Source organism: Somniosus microcephalus, chromosome 14 (assembly GCF_052327205.1).
Source record: "Somniosus microcephalus isolate GS21.2 chromosome 14, FLI_Smic_1.0, whole genome shotgun sequence".
Taxonomy (NCBI): Eukaryota; Metazoa; Chordata; class Chondrichthyes; order Squaliformes; family Somniosidae; genus Somniosus; species Somniosus microcephalus.
The window spans coordinates 1,539,847-1,556,075 of NC_141000.1; the positions used below are offsets into that span (position 1 = coordinate 1,539,847).

Here is a 16,229-nt window from a genome sequence, read left to right on the forward strand (position 1 = left end):
CATGGTGTGTATGAGTCATCACTTCGATAGTTGCAGAGAACACAAGCAACACAAAACACCCAAGGGACAAGTCAACTTCTAATATACTATCGGCTGTATTGTTCCCAATATGGACAAGATTTCCAAGTGTGAATAAGCCTAAAGGCAAAGGTTTAGAATGCAGGAATTAATGTTTTAAATGCATCCTCCTAATTATTATAAAAATAAATGACAGCTTTGGAGAGATGCTCTCAACAGTCAGTCCACAAAACTAAAGGTGAACTTTCCCACCTTGACAACTAACTCGAGGGTAACTTGTCCACTTCTACAGCTCCCAGCAAGGGGCATCGCTAGCTGGGATCGCACAAACTGGAAAGTCGAGGACTCTGCCTGTACGACCCTCCGACACTCTGGTCTCGAGGCTCGGGCCTGGCGCTCTGCTCTCGAGGCTGGCGCTCTGCTCTCGAGGCTCGGGCCTGGCGCTCTGCTCTCGAGGCTCGGGCCTGGCGCTCTGCTCTCGAGGCTCGGGCCTGGCGCTCTGCTCTCGAGGCTCGGGCCTGGCGCTCTGCTCTCGAGCCTGGCGCTCTGGTCTCGAGCCTGGCGCTCTGGTCTCGAGGCTCGGGCCTGGCGCTCTGCTCTCGAGCCTGGCGCTCTGGTCTCGAGCCTGGCGCTCTGGTCTCGAGGCTCGGGCCTGGCGCTCTGCTCTCGAGGCTCGGGCCTGGCGCTCTGCTCTCGAGGCTCGGGCCTGGCGCTCTGCTCTCGAGGCTCGGGCCTGGCGCTCTGCTCTCGAGCCTGGCGCTCTGGTCTCGAGGCTCGGGCCTGGCGCTCTGGTCTCGAGCCTGGCGCTCTGGTCTCGAGGCTCGGGCCTGGCGCTCTGCTCTCGAGGCTCGGGCCTGGCGCTCTGCTCTCGAGGCTCGGGCCTGGCGCTCTGCTCTCGAGGCTCGGGCCTGGCGCTCTGCTCTCGAGGCTCGGGCCTGGCGCTCTGGTCTCGAGCCTGGCGCTCTGGTCTCGAGGCTCGGGCCTGGCGCTCTGCTCTCGAGGCTCGGGCCTGGCGCTCTGCTCTCGAGGCTCGGGCCTGGCGCTCTGCTCTCGAGGCTCGGGCCTGGCGCTCTGCTCTCGAGGCTCGGGCCTGGCGCTCTGCACTCGAGGCTCGGGCCTGGCGCTCTGCTCTCGAGGCTCGGGCCTGGCGCTCTGCTCTCGAGGCTCGGGCCTGGCGCTCTGCTCTCGAGGCTCGGGCCTGGCGCTCTGCTCTCGAGGCTCGGGCCGGGCACGTTCAACTTGGTGAACCAGGATTCTTATGGCCCAGAATTTGCTGCCAAAATAACAGTGAGTTTAATGGTGCTCGCTGTTCCTAGTGTGTAAATCGCCCAACTACTTGTGGCGAGGAAGAGATATCCCGTGAGTTGCGAATTGCCACGAGTTGCTGGCTGGTTTGTGCCGCTCCGCCGTATCTCGCTCTCAACCTCCCCGTGAGTTTCATGAAATTGCTACATTTGCACATTAATTGCCGATTAAACTCGCCACAGAAAGTTAGGGCTGGATCTTAACAGCGCAAGTACCTTTTTGATGAGGTTTGTGTTCCTGCAATGCCACTCAACCTTGATACAACGGGAAATGATGACCGGGCGGTTTGTACAACGAGCAGCCGATCTGCAATGCCAGTCTTCCACCCAGGTGGCAGGTTTAAAGTGAATCCCAATGTGTGTGAGAGAAATAACACCAGAGACCCAGAGGCAGCAACTAGCGAATACCTTGGAATTAGTTCAGGTGACTGGACCTACCGGGTATACAGTGAATGGTAGCCAGCCATGCACTAACTGTCCTGGGCAGAGGGCTGAGCTGGCGGTAGTGGGTGGGCTTTGAATAGGCTGCACGGCCACAGATACAATGGGCCGAACTGTCTCCTGTCCTGTAATTCCTATAATTCCATTGGACATATAACTGAGAAAAATAAAAATGTAATGACTAGAGTTGCAATGGTGCAGTAGGTTTCTACCCATTGCCCTAAGTTGCTGCAAGTGGGGACGGACTTCTCGAGCCCAGAGTTGACGGATATTCCAGCTAAACCACTGCATGTCCTCAACTGGAAACCCACTGAAGGTCTCCAGTCCCGTCTACAGGCAGTCACTGCTCCGACAGTCTCGAGATCTGCCACTGTTACTGCAGTATTGAGGGTGTTCGGTACATGCTCCAGAATTGGCAATGTCCGCTCCAGTATGAAGGAGCTGCATTATATTGAAACTCACTGGTAGTGCTTAGCCTGGAGCTCAGCTTTCCTCTGCTCGTCCTCCTGCCTCCTCTTTTCCGCGAGCTTATTCGCTTTTTCCCTCTGAATCTCCTTCTTTTTCTGATATTCGAGTTCTTCTGCTTCTTTCCTTTTCCTATCATACTCTTCTTTCTTAGCCTGATGGAAAAAGGAATAATTTACTAAGAAACATTCATTCGCTGCAATGGGGGTGGGCAGAGGCTGGGTGTGGGGCACGGGCTGGGTGTGGGGTAGGGGCTGGGTGTGGGGCACGGGCTGGGTGTGGGGTACGGGCTGGGTGTGGGGTAGGGGCTGGGTGTGGGGCACGGGCTGGGTGTGGGGCACGGGCTGGGTGTGGGGCACGGGCTGGGTGTGGGGCATGGGCTGGGTGTGGGGCACGGGCTGGGTGTGGGGCACGGGCTGGGTGTGGGGGCACGGGCTGGGTGTGGGGCACGGGCTGGGTGTGGGGCATGGGCTGGGTGTGGGGCACGGGCTGGGTGTGGGGCACGGGCTGGGTGTGGGGTACGGGCTGGGTGTGGGGTAGGGGCTGGGTGTGGGGTAGGGGCTGGGTGTGGGGTACGGGCTGGGTGTGGGGTACGGGCTGGGTGTGGGGCACGGGCTGGGTGTGGGGTACGGGCTGGGTGTGGGGTAGGGGCTGGGTGTGGGGTACGGGCTGGGTGTGGGGTAGGGGCTGGGTGTGGGGTACGGGCTGGGTGTGGGGCACGGGCTGGGTGTGGGGTACGGGCTGGGTGTGGGGTAGGGGCTGGGTGTGGGGCACGGGCTGGGTGTGGGGCAGGGGCTGGGTGTGGGGTAGGGGCTGGGTGTGGGGTAGGGGCTGGGTGTGGGACACTGGCTGGGTGTGGGGTAGGGGCTGGGTGTGGGGTAGGGGCTGGGTGTGGGGCACTGGCTGGGTGTGGGGTACTGGCTGGGTGCCAAGTTGTAACAAGCTCCCCAAATCAGAGTAACTTTCCAATCCAGCTCCTGGGTTGAGCCCAGTCAGTCACCCAGCCCGTGCCCCGCACCCAGCCCGTGCCCCGCACCCAGCCCGTGCCCCGCACCCAGCCCGTGCCCCGCACCCAGCCCGTGGCCCGCACCCAGCCCGTGCCCCGCACCCAGCCCGTGGCCCGCACCCAGCCAGTGCCCCGCACCCAGCCCGTGCCCCGCACCCAGCCCGTGCCCCGCACCCAGCCCCGCACCCAGCCCGTGCCCGACACCCAGCCCGTGCCCCACACCCAGCCCGTGCCCCACACCCAGCCCGTGCCCCACACCCAGCCCGTACCCCACACCCAGCCCGTACCCCACACCCAGCCCGTGCCCCACACCCAGCCCGTGCGCCACACCCAGCCCCTACCCCACACCCAGCCCGTACCCCACACCCAGCCCGTGCCCCACACCCAGCCCCTACCCCACACCCAGCCCGTGCCCCACACCCAGCCCGTGCCCCACACCCAGCCCGTGCCCCACACCCAGCCCGTGGCCCACACCCAGCCCGTACCCCACACCCAGCCCGTACCCCGCACCCAGCCCGTGGCCCGCACCCAGCCTGTGCCCCGCACCCAGCCCGTGCCCCGCACCCAGCCCGTGGCCCGCACCCAGCCCGTGGCCCGCACCCAGCCTGTGCCCCGCACCCAGCCTGTGCCCCGCACCCAGCCAGTGCCCTGCACCCAGCCCGTGCCCCACACCCAGCCTGTGCCCCACACCCAGCCAGTGCCCCACACCCAGCCTGTGCCCCACACCCAGCCCGTACCCTACACCCAGCCCGTGCCCCACACCCAGCCCGTACCCCACACCCAGCCCGTACCCCACACCCAGCCCGTACCCCACACCCAGCCCGTACCCCACACCCAGCCCGTGCCCCACACCCAGCCCGTGCCCCACACCCAGCCCCCCGTTTACATTCCTGGGCTTCACTTTAGGAGCCTGAATACACACAGCTGTGTCCCAATAGTTAGCAATCCCACTCCCTAAAGATTTTATTGAGGTTAGGCGAGATTACAGGGGATTTACAGAGCCACCTGCGCGCTGCGTAAACCCGGTTTGATATCCCACAGGGCCTCAAACGCAAACTGTTTCTCGGAGGCCGCGGGCAGGGCATCCAATCGCACCTTGATGCTGGATTTACACCACAACTTGAGCAGTTTATTAGGTGTGGGATAAATTGTTAACAGCAGACGAGTTTCCTTGAGACAAGTAATGATGAAAGTTTTGAAATGTTCCCTGTTTTTTGGAGGTGTTGGGAGAGTTTGACGTAGTCTTGTTTGCTAATTAACAAAGGACTCACTCCCAAACACAGGCTTCCCGTTAGCTGCCCCTTGGCGAGAGTAACTGCTTTCTCCTTCCCTCTTTCGTTACCTTTCTAGTTTCCTTGCAGGGCCAGGAGGAGCAGGGACGCGCCGAGGTGATTGGCAAAAGAACCAGGGTGGAGATGAGGAGAATTGTTTTTACGCAGCGAGTTCTTATGATCTGGAACGCGCTGCCTGAAAGGGCGGTGGAAGAGGATTCAATAATAACTTTCAAAAGGGAATTGGATAAATAATTGAAGGGGAAAATTTGCAGGGCTCTGGGGAAAGAGTGGGGGAGTGGGATTAATTGGAGAGTTCTTTCAGAGAGATGGCACAGACGCAATGGGCTGAATGCTGCCTTCTGTGCTGTGTGATTCTGTGATTCCTAGTGTATATAAACACACTAACTCTTTGTCGGAGCTTGGATCCGTGTAGATTTATTTGTTGCCGTTGTCTTGCTTCGGCCTCAGAAGTGAATCCACCTAAAAGAAACAAAAATATGTAACAGTTATGAGAACTAAACACAGAGGCTGGAAGGCATTAAGGAAGAATGGATTACTGGGTAAGTCCATGAATAAAGAAGGCTGCAAAAACCCACAAGTGTTATGTGTGGGATAAACTGAGCAGTTTATCAGCTGAGGGACAAATGGCTCATCACATCCTCCCCAAATGGGTGGATATTGGACATTATTAGGGTGAAATCGCTCTGTGATATTAGTGTCCCAAACACACTCAGATCAAATTCCAAAAGGGACTCACAATAGCAGGCAAAGGAATTTCCTAACCGGGACTGTTGAATGGAACCTATGAACTGTGCCAGTTTCCTGCACGGCCCCTATTTCTTACCTAACTGTGTGGGAGTCATGTCGATCGGACCAGGCCTGTGAGCTTCCTTCCATTGTTGCAGCTCCTCTAGTTCCTTGTTTGCCACTACAATGAAGAGTATTCGTGTTAGTCCATGCCCTGCTGAATGAGCCCAATAAACAGCATGTGACAGACTTGTATTCATTAGCTAAGAATTACTAGCTGAACAGCGTGAGCAGACCGGTTGCCGCTCCGTAACCAAGCTCTTCCATCTATATTTCCTCTTCTTCTTGATCCTACTTTTGGTACCTTTTAGTGAGTGCCAATCAAAATGGCAGCTGATGGCAACTTCGCTGTGGCCAATTCCACGCAACCCAAATTCATTCGCTGGAAGAGGACTAAAATTGGCCAATCATAGCACAGTTGCCGTAACCTTCCTTTCACACATCTGTGTCAGCTGGTGGCCTTAGGACCAGTATAGACAACAACAACTTGCATTTATATAGCGCCTCGAACATAGCAAAAACATCCCAAGGTGCGTCACAGGAGCGATTATCAAACAAAGTTTGACACCGAGCCACATAAGGAGATATTAGCACAGATTTTGTCAAAGAGGTAGGTTTTAAGGAGCGTCTTAAAGGAGGAGAGGTTTAGGGAGAGAATTCCAGATCTTAGGGCCTAGGCTGCTGAAGGCACCGCCACCAATGGTGGAGCGATTAAAATCAGGGATCTCAAGAGGCCAGAATTAGAGGAGCGCAGAGATCTCGGGGGGGTTGTGGGTCTGGCGGAGATTACAGAGATAGGGAGGGGCACGGCCATGGAGGGATTTGAAAACAAGGATGAGAATTTTAAAATTTCAAACAGTTACTGGACCGAGAGCCAGTGTAGGTCAGCGAACACGGGGGTGATGGGTGAACAGGACTTGGTGTGAGTTAGGACACGGGCAGCAGAGCTTTAGATGACCTCAAGTTTACGGAGGGTGAGAGATGGGAGGCCGGCGAGGGCGAGGAGAGTGGTGGAATCTGCAGGTAACAAAAGCGTGGTTGAGGGTTTCAGCAGCAGATGGGCCGAGTTAAAAAGCACCATTTTCTTTATTTAAATACTTACTCTGCTGCAGGAGAGATCTCCTGCTCTGATTTGGTGCAGTCACTGAATATCCTCCCCGACTGTAATATAAAAAGAAACAAATATTAATTGTAAGTTGTATGTATAGAACGAAAGAACTTGCATTTCTATAGCACCTTTCACGACCTCAGGATGTCCCAAAGCGCTTTACAGCCAATCAAGTCAGGTACGGTAGTGGTAATATCACTGGGCTAGTAATCCAAAGGCCCGGATTAATGATCCGGAGACTATGAGTTCAAATCCCACCAAGATAGCTGAGGAATTTAAACTCAATTAATTAAATAAATCTGGACTAAAAAGCTATTAACAGTAATGTTGTAAAAACCCATCTGGTTCACTAATGTCCTTTAGGTGAAGGATCCTTACTTGGTCTGGCTTATATGTGACTCCAGACCCACAGCAGGTTGACTGGTATCTGCCCTCTGAAATGGCCCAGCAAGCCACTCCGTTGTACCAAACTGCTACGGAAAACAATAATAAATATAAAACCAGACGGACCACCCGGCACTGGCTTTGGACACCAGATGGTCTGGCAAAGTCCTCCTCACTTACATCTGGGGACATAAGGAAATTGGGAGAGATGTCTCACAGACTAGTGAAACAACAACCTGACATAGTCATAATCATACCTTTCAGCCAATGTCCCAGACTCCTCCATCACCATCCCTGGATACGTCCTGTCCCACCAGCAGGACAGACCCACCAGGGGTGGCGGCACAGTGGTATACAGTCGGGGAGGAGTGGCCCTGGAGTCCTCACCATTGACTTTGGACCCCATGATGTCTCTTGGCATCAGGTCAAGCATGGGCAAGGAAACCTCCTGCTGATGACCATCTACTGCCCTCCCTCAGCTGATGAATCAGTACACCTCCATGTTGAACACCACTTGGAAAAAGCACTGAGGGTGGCAAGAATGTTCTCTGATGGATCGAGTAATGGGAAATGAACCAGAGAAGAAAGCATAGAGGAGTATCTAGGCAATAGTGATCACAACTTAATAAGGTTTAAGATAATGAGAGAGAGTAATTCCTCTCTGGTTGGACTTCTTACATACTGGGTAAGAAAGGAGTCCTGTACGCACTGTAAAAACTCCATTTCCTTTCATTACCTTTTCTTGCCAATTTATCCTTGAGAAGGTGGTGGTGAGCCGCCTTCTTGAACCGCTGCAGTCCGTGTGGTGAAGGTGCTCCCACAGTGCTGTTTGGGAAGGAGCTCCAGGATTCTGACTTAGCAACAATGAAGGAACGGCGATATACTTCCAAGCCAGGATGGTGTGTGACTTGGAGGGGAACTTGCAGGTGGTGGTGTTCCCATGTGCCTGCTGTCCTTGTCCTTCTAGGTTGTAGAGGTCGCGGGAGGTGCTGCCGAAGAAGCCTTGGCGAGTTGCTGCAGTGCACCTTGTAGATGGTACACACTGCAGCCACGTTACGCCGGTGATGGAGGGAGTGAATGTCTAAGGTGGTGGATGGGGTGCCAATCAAGTGGACTGCTTTGTCCTGGAATGGTGTCAAGCTTCTTGAGTGTTGTTGGAGCTGCATTCATCCAGGCAAGTGGAGAATATTCCATCACACTCCTTACTTGTGCCTTGTAGGTGGTGGAAAGGCTTTGGGGAGTCAGGAGGTGAGACACTCGCTGCAGAATACCTAGCCTATGACCTGCTCTTGTTGCCACAGTATTTATGTGGCTGGTCCAGTTAGGTTTCTGGTCAATGATGATCCCCATGATGTCGATGGTGGGGAATTGGCGATGGTAATGCCGTTCAATGTCAAGGGGAGGTGGTTAGACTCTCGCTTGTTGGAGATAGTCATTGCCTGGCACTTCTGTGGCGCGAATGTTACTTGCCACTTATCAGCCCAAGCCTGAATGTCGTCCAGGTCTTGTTGCATGCGGGCATGGACTACTTCATTATCTGAGGAGTTGCGAATGGAACTGAACACTGTGCAGTCATCAGCGAACATCTCCATTTCTGACCTTATGATGGAGGGAAGGTCATTGATGAAGCAGCTGAAGATGGTTGGGCCTAGGACACTAAGTATATAGAGAATAAAGGAGAGGATGATAAAAGGGAATACAAAGAGGTTAGGAAAGAAATTTAAAAAATCAGGAAGGCAAAGAGAAACTACCAACTTAAATTATCAAGGAATATAAAAACAAGTAGCAAAGTATCCTATAAGTGCATAAATAACAAAAGGAAAATTAAGATAGGGATAGGCCACTATAGGATGCACAAGATAAACTCACAGCATAATGGCAGAAATATTGAATAATTACTATGCCTCAGTATTTACCAGGGAGACTAACAGGGTGATCAAAAAAGATATCAAGATATTTAAGATAGAAAGGGGGGAGATAATTGATAAACTAGACAAACTTATAGAGGATAAAACCCCTAGTCCGAAGGATTGCATCTGAGCATATTAAAAGAAGCTAAGGGAAAGACAGCAGAGACACAATTACATACATATAAAAAACGGAGTGACTGCTGCCAACGAACCGGAAGCTACCGGAAGCATTCTGCGCATCAATGTCATAGATTCATAGAATGGTTACAGCACAGAAGGAGGCCATTCGGCCCATCGCGCCTGTGCCGGCTCTCTGCAAGAGCACTTCAGCTAGTCGCCCTTTCCCCGTAGCCCTACAATTTTTTTCCTTCAGGTACTTATTCAATTCCCTTTTGAAAGCCACAATTGAATCTGCCTCCACCACCCTTTCAGGCAGTGCATTCCAGATCATAACTGCTCGCTACGTAAAAAAGTTTTTCCTCATGTCGCCTTTGGTTCTTCTGCCAATCTCCTTAAATCTGTGTCCTCTGGTTCTCGACCCTTCCGCCAATGGGAACAGTTTCTCTATCTACTCTGTCCAGACCCCTCATGATTTTGAACACCTCTATCAAATCTCCTCTCAATCTTCTCTGCTCCAAGGAGAACAACCCCAGCTTCTCCAGTCTATCCACATCACTGAAGTCCCTCATTCCTGGAATCATTCTCGTAAATCTTTTCTGCACCCTCTCCTAGTACAGACCCCTGGGGAACACCACTGTATACCTTCCTCCAGTCCGATAAACAACCGTTCACTACTCTCTGTTTCCTGTCCCTTTTATTCCATGGGCTTCAACTTTGCTGGCAAGCCTATTATGTGGCACTTTGTCGAACGCCTTTTGGAAGTCCATGTACACCACATCAACCACATTGCCCTCATCAACCCTGTCTGTTACCGTATCAAAAAACTCAATCAAGTTAGTTAAACACGATTTGCCTTTAACAAATCCGTGCTGGCTTTCCTTAATTAATCCACACTTGTCCAAATAAGAAAAAGTTACGTTCACCACAACAGATAGAGGAGCTGACAGCGATAAACACACTCCGCGGGACTACAATAAAACTCTCACAAGCTGACAACATCCTAGTATAGTCTTCAAGTCACATTTCCTCATTAAATTGTACTGGAAGGTTCAGCAGTTCATTCTGATGAATTAATCACACCACTGCCATTCTCTCTTCTCACGTTCCTTCTCCGCCCTCCCTCTCATTTTCCTCCCCAGTCTCTTTATCTAGCGCTCCTCTCTCTATCTCTCCGCACTGTCTCTTATCTCTTTCGTAACGATCCTTTTCCCAGCTTATTAAATCCTAACATCCTGTGTCTGCATTCTGTTCACCAGCCACGTGTTCGACCCACAACAGGCAGAGGATCTGATAGCGATGAGCAGACTCTGTGAAAGTACAACAAAACTCACACAATCTGACAATATCCTCGTATCACCTTCAAGTCACAGTACAGACCTCACAATACAACACCTTCCTCTCTCACCAATAGTCCGGATAGAGCAACCAAAAATCCCACTGGCACTGTGCCTGCGCACCTACTGTATGTCGTTGGCAGCAGTCGCATCCTATAAAAAAATCAATAGAAAAGGGAATAATGCCAGAGGACTGGTGGACAGCTAATGTGATTCCTATACTAAAAAGGGAAATAGAACAAGTCCAGGGAACTATATACCAATTAGCTTAACAAAGGTGGTAGGAAAGATTTTGGAATCTTTATTCAAAGATGTAATAGAAAGACTTGCATTTATATAGCGCCTCTCACAACCTCAGGATATCTCAAAGTGCTTTACGGCCAATGAAGTACTTTTTGAAGTGTAGTCACTGTTGCAATGTAGGAAATATGGCAGCCAATTTGTGCACAGCAAGCTCCCACAAATAGCAATGTGATAATGGCCGGATAATCTGTTTTAGTGATGTTAGTTGAGGGATAAATATTGGCCCCAGGACACCGGGGATAAATTCCCTACTCCTCTTCAAAATAGTGCCATGGGATCCACCTGCGAGAGCAGATAGGGCCTCGGTTTAACGTCTCATCTGAAAGACGGCACCTCTGACAGTGCAGCCGTCCCTCAGTACTGCACTGGAGTGTCAGCCTAGCTTTATGTGCTCAAGTTTCTGGAGTGGGACTTGAACCCACAACCTTCTGACCCAGAGGCGAGTGTGCTACCCACTGAGCCACGGTTGACACATATAGAAAAACATCTAGAGATGAAAAATATAATAACATCTAGAGATGAAAAATATAATAAAGGCAGCACGGATTTCAAAAGGGAAAGTCACGCTTGACCAAACTTATTGGATTCTTTGTAATATACATGGCCTTCGATAAGGTAGACTCAGGACTACGGTCATGTGGAGTCAGGGGACAGGTAGCAGAATGGATGGCAAGCTGACTACAAAACAGAAAACAGACAGTGGGGGGTTAAAGGTAGTTACTCAGAGTGACAAAAATAAAAGATGTTAACTAACTTGCAGAATGGGCGTGTAAATGGCAAATTCATTTCAATATAGAGAAGTGTGAGGTGTGCATTTTGATAGGACGAACAAGGATGCCACATACTGCTTGGAAAATAAGAGTCTAAATGGGGTAGTGTCGCAAAGGGAACTAGGGATACAGGTTCATAAATCATTAAAGTAGCAACGCAGGTTAACAAACCCATAAAAAGTGTAAAACACAGCACTGGGGTTCATTTCCAGAGGAACAGAATTCAAAAGCAGAGAAGTTATGTTAACCTTGTATAGAATCTTGGTTAGACCACACTTGGAGCACTGTGCACAGTCCTGGTCTCCATATTATAAAAAGGATATATAAGCACTGGAGAAAATGCAAAAAAGATTTACTAGGATAATCCCAGAACTGAGAGGTTATAAATATCAAGAAAGGTTGAACAGGCCGGGGCTCTTTTCTCTAGAAAAGAGAAGGCTGAGGGGTGACCTGATAGAGCTCTTTAAAATGATGAAGGGGTTCGATAGGATAGACGTAGAGAAGATGTTTCCGCTTGTGGGGGAGTCTAAAACTAGGGGTCATAAATCTAAGATAGTCACTAATACATCCAAAAAGGAATTCAGGAGAAATTTCTTTGAGAATGTGGAATTCACTACCACATGGAGTAGTTGAGGCGAACAGCATAGATGCATTTAATGGGAAGCTCGATAAGTGCATGAGGGAGAAAGGAATGGAGGATATGTTGATAGGGTGAGATGAATGCGGGTGGGAGGAGGCTCGTGTGGAACACAGACACCAGCATAGACCTGTTGGGCCGAATGGCCTGTTTCTGTGCTGTAAATTCTATGTACTGTAATTCTATGTACTTGGCCCAGGGCACCACCATTGCAGACCCACCCACAGGCAGGGCCTAGCGTTGGCAAAAGGGGGCGAAACATGTAACACAACTTCAGACCTTCAGGTTTCTTCAGGCGACCCCCCTCCCAGAACCTCTCCTCTGGATGGAGGGTGATCCTAACACTAGTCCCAGTGACGAGTGTCTTTCCACAGGCTGATGAGAGAGTAAGTGATGCATTCTGGTAGGAGTTGATGTAGGGGTTACGGGGATCGGGTGGGATATGTGTCGGTGCAGGCTCGATGGGCCGAAATGGCCTCTATCTGCACTGTGGGGTTTCTGTGATTCTGTGATCTGTGAAGAGGCAGTATAAACTAAATGGTACAATTTGAAAGGGGGTGCAGGAACAGAGAGACCTGGGGGTGTGCGTACACAAATCATTGAAGGTGGCCGGACAAGTTGATAAGGTTGTTAAAAAAGCAAACGGGATTATTGACTTTATAAATAAAGGAATAGACTATAAAAACAAGGAAGTTATGTTAAACTTTTATAAAACACTGGTTAGGCCTCAGCTGGAGTATTATGTTCAATTCTGGGCACCACACTTTAGGAAGGATGTCAAGACCTTGGAGAGGGTGCGGAGGAGATTTACTAGAATGGTTCCAGGGGTGAGGGACTTCAGTTATGTGGAGAGACTGGAGAAGCTGGGATTGTTCTCCTTAGAGCAGAGAAGGTTGAGAGGAGATTTAATAGAGGCGTCAAAATGATGAGTGGTTTTGATAGAGTAAATAAGGAGAAACTGTTTCCACCGGTAGGAAGGTCGGTAACCAGAGGACAGAGAGTTAAAAATATTAGTAAAAAAGCCAGGGAGAAAATGAGGAGAATTTGTTTTACGCAGTGAGTTGTTGTGATCCGGAATGCGCTGCCTGAAAGGGCGGTGGAGGGAGATTCAATAGTAACTTTCAAAAGGGAATTGGAGAAATACTTGAAGGGGAGAAATTTGCTGAGCTACGGGGAGAGTGGGTGAGTGAGACTAATTGGAGAGCTTGACCAAAGAGCCAGCACAGGCCCGATGGGCCGAATGGCCTCCTTCTGTGCTGTATCATTTGATGAAAGGGAGGCGGGAGGTGGAGAAGGCCTATCCTCCTCACCTGTGTGGGCTGGTCTGGCTACTGCCAGTTCCCTGTAACCCCCGCACCCCCCTCCCCTCTCCCCCCAGCGGTCCTGAACTCCCAGGGCAACACAAAGAGGGTGAAAAGCCCAGTGGAATGGAAATGGATCAGAAATTGAGCCCAGTAAATCCATGCTGATGTTTGCTATTACAGGTACTGCTCACCACTCCTCAGATCTCAAACTGCAATTTCTAGCCAGCCATCAGATGGCAGTAATTCAATTCAATTCAATTCAATTCAAATCGCTTTATTGGCATGACAAGGTGCATCTTATGTTGCCAAAGCATCGAAAAACATTCATGGTTGTACACAAAAATACAGATCTATCCATACAGTGTATAAACAGATATATCCCTGAGTGTATAAATATACATTCATATAATTTGTATATACTCTTTTCTTATATTTAGTGGTTGTCCCTCTGTTTATGGCAAGCTGTAACATAGTGTGCCGCTAAGGTTACACAATTTCTCTCTTCCCCTAGTAGGTATGGGAGTTTTTGGTCGTCATTCAAATTTCTGAATTCCGGGCATATTTTTGTGAATTTTGGGTAGAAATTAACATAGAAACATAGAGATAGGAACAGGAGTAGGCCATTCGGCCCTTCGAGCCTGCTCCGCCATTCAATGAGATCATGGCTGATCTTCATCTGAGATCTTAGCTGATCTTACCAGTTCAGTACCCCGTCCCCGCCTTTTCTCCGTAACCCTTAATCCCCTTAGCCTTCAGAAATATATCCAATTCTCTCTTGAAAATATTTATTGAATTAGCCTTCACAGCCCTCTGTGGCAGGGAATTCCACAGGCTCACCACTCTTTGAGTGAAGAAATTCTTCCTCATCTCTGTTTTAAATGATTTGCCCGCTATTTTTAGACTGTGGCCCCTGGTTCTGTGCTCCCCTGCCATTGGAAACATTCTCTCTGAATTCAGCCTGTCCAGGCCTGCCATAATTTTATATGTTTCGATGAGATCCCCTCTCAATCTTCTAAACTCCAGTGAGTACAAGCCCAAACTATTCAATCTCTCCTCGTAGGTCATTCCCGCCATTCCAGGTATCAGCCTGGTGAATCGCCGCTGCACTCTTTCCATGGCAAGAACATCCTTCCGCAGCTGGGGCGACCAAAACTGTACACAATACTCCAGATGCGGTCTCACCAGCACCTTGTACAGCTGTAGTAAGGTATCCCTATTCCTATACTCGAACCCCCTTGATATGAAGGCCAACATACCATTTGCCTTCTTAATCGCCTGTTGCACCTGCATGCTCTCCTTCAGTGACTGGTGCACAAGAACACCCAGGTCCCTCTGCACTTCCCCATCTCCCAATCTATTGCCATTTAGATAATAATCTACCCTCCTGTTTTTACCCCCAAAGTGGATAACCTCGCATTTATCCACATTATAGTGCATCTGCCACGTATCCGCCCATTCCCCCAACCTGTCCAAATCGCACTGTAGCCTCCTGACATCCTCATCAGAGCCCACCCCTCCTCCTAGTTTAGTGTCGTCAGCGAATTTGGAAATATTGCATCCAATTCCCTGATCCAGATCATTTATATATATTGTGAACAGCTGGGGTCCCAGGACAGATCCTTGCGGCACCCCGCTGGTCACTGCCTGCCACTCCGAAAACGAGCCGTTTATTCCAACTCTCTGTTTTCTATCCGCCAGCCAGTTCTCTATCCACGTTAATACTTTGCCCCCAATCCCATGAGCCTTAATTTTGCATGATAATCTTTTGTGTGGAACCTTATCGAAGGCTTTCTGGAAGTCAAGGTACACCACATCCACTGGCTCTCCCCCATCTATTTTACCAGTTACTTCCTCAAAAAATTCCAGCAGATTAGTCAAACACGATTTACCCTTTGTAAATCCATGTTGACTCTGTCCGATCCTTTCCCCATTTGTCAAGTGCTCCGCTATTTTATCCTTAATAATGGACTCTAGCATTTTGCCCACAACCGATGTAAGGCTTACTGGTCTATAATTCCCTGCTTTCTCTCTACCCCCCTTTTTAAATATTGGGGTAACATTAGCTACCCTCCAATCCACGGGTACTGTTCCCGAGTCAATGGAGTTCCGGAAGATGATCCTTAGAGCATCTGCTATCTCCAGGGCCACCTCCTTAAGTACCCTAGGATGTAGTTTATCAGGCCCCGGGGATTTGTCGGCCTTCAGTCCCCTCAACTTACCCAACACCATATCCCTAGAGATACTAATTTCTGTCAGCTCCTCCCTCTCATTAGTCCCTATGTTTGCCGATATTCCTGGGAAGTTATTTGTGTCCTCCTTTGTGAATACAGAACCAAAGTATGAGTTTAATTGGTCCCTTATGCCCTGATATTTTCTACAAGCTGTGAGGAAGTGCATCTCTGTCTCCACCACTCCCTTATGTCAATACATCAGGTACCTTTAGTTATGGAAGAAAATTAAACCTCACATCCTGAAGAAAGAGTTCTCCCCGTTAATTTATCTTTTACTATTCTGGGATTTATTCTTCGGGATGTTCTTCTGTTCAGCTTTAACCCCAGTGTTTTCTCATCGTCCTGCATTTAAAAAATGAGCTTTGAAGAATAGAATGAACGAATTTGCATTTATAAAGCACCTTTTACGTCCTCAGGATGTCCCAAAGTCTTTTGCAGCCAAAAAAAGTGCTCTTCAAGTCTCGTCGCTGTTATAATGTTGGCGAAATCCGCAGCCAATTTGCGCACAGCAAGATGCCACAAAGAACAAACGAGATTTAAAGACCTGTTTTTGGTGTTGGTTGAGTGATAAATGTTGGCCAGGGCACCGGGAGAGCTCCCTGAGCAGACAAGTGGGACCTTGGCTCTAACCACCCACATCTGAAAGAGGGCACCTCAGACAGTGCAGCACCCCATTGAAGGGGCAGCTAGGAGCTCGAGTGGGGCTTCAAGCGAGAACTTTTAAAGTCAGAGACGGGCGGAGTTAAGCTGATTAGCGTTGCCATAGATTCGAACACCCTGTGCGGTAGATGTTCTGAACGGGTGCTGCAAGCA

General features: G+C 50.1%; 1 protein-coding gene across 2 annotated transcripts in view; it reads right to left on the bottom strand.

Annotated features, from left to right (window-relative positions):
* Window positions 1-16,229, bottom strand: part of epsti1 (epithelial stromal interaction 1) — a 157,157-nt gene that overhangs the window by 16,197 nt on the left and 124,731 nt on the right. For both annotated transcript variants that reach the window (XM_086006113.1, XM_086006112.1), the window contains 4 exons: window positions 6,418-6,476; window positions 5,353-5,436; window positions 4,915-4,988; window positions 2,226-2,383 (listed from right to left, as the gene is read on the bottom strand). In XM_086006113.1, the coding sequence (XP_085862239.1) occupies window positions 2,226-2,383; window positions 4,915-4,988; window positions 5,353-5,436; window position 6,418 (317 nt within the window). In that variant the 5' untranslated portion in view covers window positions 6,419-6,476. The remainder of the gene's footprint in view (window positions 1-2,225; window positions 2,384-4,914; window positions 4,989-5,352; window positions 5,437-6,417; window positions 6,477-16,229) is intronic.